Source organism: Silurus aristotelis (genome assembly GCF_946808225.1).
Source record: "Silurus aristotelis genome assembly, chromosome: 10".
Taxonomy (NCBI): Eukaryota; Metazoa; Chordata; class Actinopteri; order Siluriformes; family Siluridae; genus Silurus; species Silurus aristotelis.
The window spans coordinates 8,482,227-8,489,726 of record NC_139583.1 but is presented as its reverse complement, the minus strand read 5'-3'; the positions used below and the strand labels follow the sequence as shown (position 1 = coordinate 8,489,726).

The window sequence follows — 7,500 nt, the reverse complement described above, 5'->3', positions numbered from 1 at the left end:
CATTTAGTCTGCATTTGCTGTTATAATAACATCCATCTTCTGGGAAAATGATGCACTAGATTTTGGAGTGTGTATATGGAGATGTGTTTATTGTGTTTATTCAGCCAAAGGGCGATAATAAAGTCAGGTACTGATGTAAGGTAAGTAAGCCTGGGGTATAGTCAGTGTTCCAGTTCATCCAAAAGTGTTCAATAGGGCTGAGGTCAAAATTCTATAGCAGGCCACTCAAGATTTTTCATCCAAAATCATGTAAACTATATCTTCACGAAGCTGGCTTTGTGCATAGGGACTTGTCATGCTGTAGAGATTTGGGTCTCCTAGTTCAAGTGTTGTTGTCAAAAATTGTATTGCTACCACAGCCAAAACTTCCTATACAATTGTGCACCTCCTACCTTGTTGTAACAGTTAGGAAAGAACAAAATGAAAAAGCCAGGTGTCCCAATAGCTTTGTCCATGTAGTGTATGAATGAGTTTGCACAAATTTTGGTATGTTTTGTATAAATATCTAATGCATCCATTAACATTTTAGTAACATTACTACTTAGACAGCAACAGAATTTGTGGATTTGTGTGTGTGTGTGTATTTTACCTATCCCACCTGTATTTATTGTCAACATGTTGTCATCTTGCCCAATGTCATCTATTGTTTATTAATCATCACACAGATAAATGCAGACAGAAAGTGTTTTTTGTTTATATAGGTTGGAAACTTTCCTACAGAAGCGACATTTGTATCTGTGCACTGAATACACTCACTATTTGTTTTATAAGTGCATTATGTAAGCAGCAATTGAAAATACAAGAGACACCTTTAACTCTATTGATTGAGGCGTTACATGCACACCCACACACACACACCCAACACACACACACACACACCCACACACACACACACACACACACACACACACACACACACACACACACACACACACACACACACACACACACAAACCAATTGAAGGATTGTAAGCTGTATTAGCAATGTGCATGTGCATTTGCGTGTGCGTGTGTGTGTGTGTGTGTGTGTGTGTGTGTGTATGTGTGTGTGTGTTTCAGTGAATACTAAGGTATGTTCGGTTAAAATTCCTTAATAGAGTCAGTTTGAGTCTTTCTTGTTTTGCCGAAAAGACAGAATCTAGCAGTCAGACATTTTTCCAGTTTCAAGTTTCACTTACACTTAGTCTCCTTTAAATAAGGTCTTTTATTAGATAGTTCGTATATAGATACAATCCATTGAGTTTATGTTTAGGGTTAAGAAAAATTGCACATGAAATGAAAACATTAAACAAAAACCTACCACAATGTGTAGAATCTATTAAATCTATATACTGTATGTACTGTAGTAGAAAATAATGATATATTGTAAAACTTTTAAAGACTAAGAACAAATTAGTAATTATTAACTGGAAAACTCTTTAACAGTTTCAACTAGGTTGAAACCGACAAATTTCTCAGCTGTTTTAGTGAATTTTCCTCAGGTTTTGATGCTTTTTTTTTATTTTTATGAGATGCTTTTCTACTCACAATATTTGCACAATAGACATTTAAGTTAGACAAGCCATCCTGCCAGCTGTGAATAACTCATAAAAATGCCTTCATGTACACTTTCAGAAACTGTAAAGAAAATGAAGTTACTCTTAAGATATGAAGTAATAAAGTAAACCTGAATGTATGAAGTATTAAAGTAACTCTGAAGGTATGAAAAAAATAAAGTAACTTTTAAGGTATGAAGTAATGAAGTAAACCTGAAGGTATGAAGTATTAAAGTAACTCTGAAGGTATGAATAAATGAAGTAATTTTGAATGTATTAAGTAATTAAGTAGGTCTGAATGTATGAAGTAATGAAGTAACTCTGAAGTTATGAAATAATGAAGTAACTGAAGGTATGAAGTTATAAAGTAACTCTGAAGGTATAAAGTAATGAAGTAACTCTAAAGGTATGAAATGATAAAGTAACTGAAGGTATGAAGTAATAAATTAACTCTGAAGGTATAAAGTAATAAAGTACCTCTGAAGGTATGAAGTAATTAAGTAACTCTAAAGGTATGAAAAGATAAAGTAACTCTGAAGGTATAAGGAATGAAGTAATAAAGTAACTCTAAAAGTATAAGGTAATGAAGTAACTCTGAAGGTATTAAGTAATGAAGTAACTCTGAAGATAACTGTGCAGGTTGAAACGTGTTTAAAAAAACATTGTGAGTGTAACACTCATTTCTTTCATGTTTACAAGTTGGACAGTCATAAAAAGCATTTCACTATATGTCATACTCTGTATGAATGTGTATGTGACAAGTAATATTTATATTTAAATTTGAATATAATAAAAGATTGTGCTGGTTCTTTAGCATCTGTTAAAGATAATGTCGTGTAATACGGGTGAAAACGGATGCAGGTGCAGAGATTTTGATTCAAATTTGCACATGTACCAAAATAAAAAATCCTGACTCTACACATGGACACAAGAATGATTTTTAACAGATTAAGCATGAGTACAATCACACAAAACACATATAAAGAGAAAATTGTGCTAATATATGTGCTAACTAAGAGTGCAAATATTTACATGGCATGAAAGATGAAGTTGGAGCGGCTGATGGAAAATGTAGTCCACTGCTATAATCTTTCAAATGATAATATGCTTTTTTTTATACTCTCTGGTAGCATTTGCTGTTGTGTTAAGACTAGCGAGCTGTTTGGATGTGATATTTGCAGCTGAGCTGTGAATGAGATGGAGTTGTGGTAGGTTAAGTGTTGGTTTGCATTCACAGCCCAGTTGAGCTTTTATACGCACTCAGGCAGGACACACGGGCTTTAATAACAGGTTGAGGTCTCCACCACATCTCACTCAGTATTAATGTTGCTCTGGGGTGCAGTCTGAAAGCATTCTGGGGTGGCCGCAGGGAAAAATCTCATTTCCCTTCAGGACACAGACTGTAATTAGAGCCCTCACACTACCTCTCCTGCTCTGGTTTTGACACCCCGCACCATTCTCACCTTCAGCTTTTCACTTTTAGCTTTTCATTACATTACATTTCTTTCTATGGATTTCCGGCTCAAAGCAGCTACGCAAGTCCGTTAATAGTTTGAGTGTTATTTTCACCTTGTACGATCGCTCCAGTTACTGAAACTACTTCAAGTCATTCAATTTGGCCAAAGAAATTTTGAGGTTTATATTTAAAATTTATAGCCCCATATACACTTGAACCTGTCGTAACAGAACGAGCTGGATGCTATTAGCTGAACTGCAGGGTTTCCAGGTGTATCCTTGAATATGTTGTTTGCACAATCTCAGCTTTTGCTTGCTGCTCACAGTGTTATTCACACGCCGTGTGTGCGCATTTGTGCGTTGGTGAGGCATATTGAAGGTCAAAGCCTTTGTACTAAAGAATCATTTGGATAAACTTAAGGGTTAAGGGAAAAGTATTGATGAAGAAATATGAATGGAGCATGTGAAATGATAAACCAATACTGATACTGATTATACATTTTATATGATCTGCTTGTCATTAAAAAAGCAATATATTACTAATATTCTTTCTAACCACTAACATTCTTTCTCACCACATGCTTTCAATTCTGATGCTTATTTAGATTTTAAACATGTCTAATGTAATTATAGAATAATTATATAATAAGAAAACTTTTTTTATATATTCAAGCAGTCATGTTTTGTGTTTTCTGCATATTTGGATTTCGAATTTTCACATATACAGCATGTTTTTTATATGTTCTGATATGTCATTTCGAAATTCTTAATATTATGAATGTGTACAGTATTCACACATTTTCTGCAAATGCTTTTTTTTTATTACTATTTTAGATATGAATTTACTGATTTTACTATTCTAGCCAGGTATCTCTTAATTTGGTTATATTGTAGATATGTATATCTGATTTTGCCATGCATTTTCACATTTGTTGCAAGTTTAGCTATTCATTGTTATGCTTGCTACTGTTATAACTATGTCTTTCCTGCTGATATATATATATATATATATATATATATATATATATATATATATATATATATATATATATATATATATATATATATATATATATATATGGAACATGATTAGAGTACTAAAATTGGTTAGTTTATTTGTTTTCTCTAATATTTGGACTATTTTATATTACTTATTGCCTTCTCTTCTGGCTATGTTATAGGTCTGGCTTTTCAGATCTCACACACACACACACACACACACACACACACACACACACACACACACACACACACACACAAACATACATACTGGATAAAAGATGCTATTAAGTTATGCTATAAGCTCCGCCAAGCATGAATGACACAGACACCAAAGACAAGCAATATATGTCTTTCTTTGTGTGTGTGTGTGTGTGTGTGTGTGTGTGTGTGTGTGTGTGTGTGTGTGTGTGTGTGTGTGTAAGTGTGTGATAGGGAAAGAAGGGAAATGGAAAGAGAAGGAGCTGAGCCAGTGATCTCAGCTTTATTATGGCCAAAACCACACTCACACGTCACACTCAGCATCAGCAGTAAAAGAAGAGAGCTAGCTACCGTGCAGAAGTGTTCTGTGACCGAGCCAAATCCTCAGTTTGTTAAGTCTCCTTCTGGTCTCTAACAGCCTGCTCACTCAACGCTGAGACCTTAATGGTGACATGTGGTTGGAAAATGTCTCCAGATATGAACAATGGTCTTTCAAATTTAATGGCCGTAATGATATGATACGTAGAGTGGAGTAAGATCAGCAGGCTTTGGTTAAACTGTTTTCTTAGAACCGTAAGCCGATACGAAAATATTTTTCAACTGTAATTCTTTATTAGTAATAAAACGAGTCTCTTCTTGTTCCCACAGAAATGTTGGAGTCGAACAACTTGTTTACTTTCAATGGACTGGCCAACAGCTCAGCCTACCACACTTTTTTACTGGATGAGGAGAAGGGTCGGCTCTTTGTAGGAGCAAAAGACCATCTCCTGTCATTCAACCTGATTGACATCAACATGGACCAAAACCTGGTAAGGACGCTGAAGTACTCTTGCTTAAAGTTAGATTTTACTATTATCAGTATTGCATCTAGGACAGAATATGCCACTGCTGGTACTCTACATAAATGTAAGTGCATAAACCACCGCTTAAGGAATCATGCAAGTTTAAATCCTGACAATGCAGCAACCATCTGGAGTCAAGAGAATAAAGTTGGCTGTGCACTCAGGCTGTGCTTCTTTAAGTCAGAGCAATACTATGCAGAACAAGGCAGATTCTTCCACTTTTTCCTAACAATATTCAAGTCAAGTCAAGTCAAGTTTATTTGTATAGCGCTTTTCACAACAGACATTGTCTCAAAGCAGCTTTACAGAAAACAACAGTGAAGGTGAATGGTGTGCGTTCGTCCCTGATGAGCAAGCCGTGGCGACAGTGGCAAGGAAAAACTCCCTTAGATGATATGAGGAAGAAACCTTGAGAGGAACCACTCCTATTAACAGCACAAGTTGATAATGTGCATGTAATCATATATTCTGGAGCACAAGGTTGTGATGTGATGTGTGTGATGTGTGTTATGTGTAGGCTTTGCTAAAAAGATATGTTTTTAATCTACACTTAAACTGGGAGAGTGTATCTGAACCCCGAACACAATATTAAGCTGATAATACAACATAAACAGCAGTTTCAAAAGGCTGGTTTGAATACGTCTCAGAGGGAGTATGTAGGGTGGCCGAGAAGTGCAAAACACATTAACAAATCCGAAAACAAAATAACAAATGCAAAAACAAAATACCAAATCTGAAAACAAAATAACAAATGCAAAAACAATAACAAATCCAAAAGTTCTCACTTTTCAGTGTTCTGTATTGTTGAAAGATTTATGATCAAACTCTTGATGTCACCCAAATGAGGAGGGTTCCCCTTTTGAGTCTGGTTTCTCTCAAGGTTTCTTCCTCATAAGGAAGTGTTTCCTTGCCACAGTCGACACGGCTGCTCAACAGGGATAAACGCACACCATTCACCTTGACTGTTGATTTCTGTAAAGCTGCTTTGAGACAATGTCTGTTGTGAAAAGCGCTATAGAAATAAACTTGACTTGACTTGACTTGACAAAAACAAAATAACAAATGCAACAAAAAAAAATTAACAAATCCAAAAACAAAGTAACACATGCAAAAACACAATAACAAATGCAAAAACAACGACAAGTCAGACAAACCGGAAAAGGTAGGTATAGTTTGTGAATGGAAATATCATTGGATCATTGGACGAAACAACTGTCATTCAAAATATACAGAAAGTATGAAATCTTATGACTTTGTTTCTTCTACATGTGTGAAGTTCTTCGTTTATCTTAAACTATTATTTATTTCGATTAGTGCACCTTTAAATATAAGAAAATAACAGAAGTAAACATTGGGAAGCAAGGAGAAACTGGAATGAATTCAAAGCTACTTTGGGGAAAGACATTTATATGCAGTGATGTTGGAGAAGCTGCAGTTTATCAGTATATCAGCAGTATATAAAGATTAGTTTGTACACTTTTACACATATGTTCCAACTTTCTGCCGCAGACTGTTGTACTTCCTGTATATTTTGAATGACAGGTGTCTTGTCCAATCATCGGTAAGGGTTCCAATTTCAAACTATACCTACTTTTTCCAGTTTGTCTGAATTGAGGTTGTGTTTTCGGATTTATTAACGTGCTTCTGTATTTGGTATTTTGTTTTCAGATTTGTTCATTTGTTTTCGGATTTGTTAATCAGTTTTTTGGATTTGATATTTGGTTTTCGGATATGTTATTGTGTATTCCAATTTGTTCATTTGTTTTCTGATTTGTTAATGTTGTTTTGCACTTCTCGGCCATCGTAATACGGTTTTGCCCCATCATCCCTAGCTGGATGTCAGGCTCAATGGATCAGGACAACAAAATGTATTTGATCACCTATCACTGCACAACTCAACAATTAACTGTAATAAATGGACATTTGGTGCCACCTACATGAGGATGGTTTCCTGTTTGAGTCTGGTTCCTCTCAAGATGTCTTCCTCCTCCCATCTCAGGGAGTTTTTCCTTGCCACAGTCGCCTCTGGCTTGCTCATTAGGGACAAACATACAATTATAAGGAACAAACATACACAGTCTTTATTAACGCTTTATTTATTCGATAGTTGGATGATACCTTGTACTGAAGTTTAAGTATGTACAGTAGTATTATCATCTGTAATCATTGTAGGTAAATTGTAGTACATTCATCACAGTATGCAAGTTTCTCAAATTACAGTATGTTTCTTCAATGTTCTCCTTGTGGGAAGTGGAAGCTTAAGACACCCAGATGAGGATGGGTTTCCTCTTGAGTCTGGTTCCTCTCAAAGTTTCTTCCTTATGCCATCTCGGGGAGTTTTTCCTTGCCACAGTCGCCACCGGCTTGCTCATCAGGGACAAACTTACTTATAAAGAACATATTCACTTTTAATCACCACATTATCTGTGTAAAGCTGCTTTGAGACAATGTTCATTGTTAAAAGCGCT

The 7,500-nt window shown here is 35.5% G+C and overlaps 1 protein-coding gene and 1 long non-coding RNA gene across 2 annotated transcripts in view; one reads left to right on the top strand and one right to left on the bottom strand.

Moving 5' to 3' along the window:
• Window positions 1-7,500, top strand: part of sema3ab (sema domain, immunoglobulin domain (Ig), short basic domain, secreted, (semaphorin) 3Ab) — a 34,578-nt gene that overhangs the window by 7,106 nt on the left and 19,972 nt on the right. The window contains exon 2 of the mRNA XM_083551770.1: window positions 4,839-4,999. Coding sequence (XP_083407896.1) covers window positions 4,839-4,999 — 161 coding nt within the window. The remainder of the gene's footprint in view (window positions 1-4,838; window positions 5,000-7,500) is intronic.
• The window catches only part of LOC310731864, a 307,021-nt gene that overhangs the window by 292,681 nt on the left and 6,840 nt on the right, over window positions 1-7,500 (bottom strand). The gene's annotated exons all lie outside the window — the stretch shown is intronic.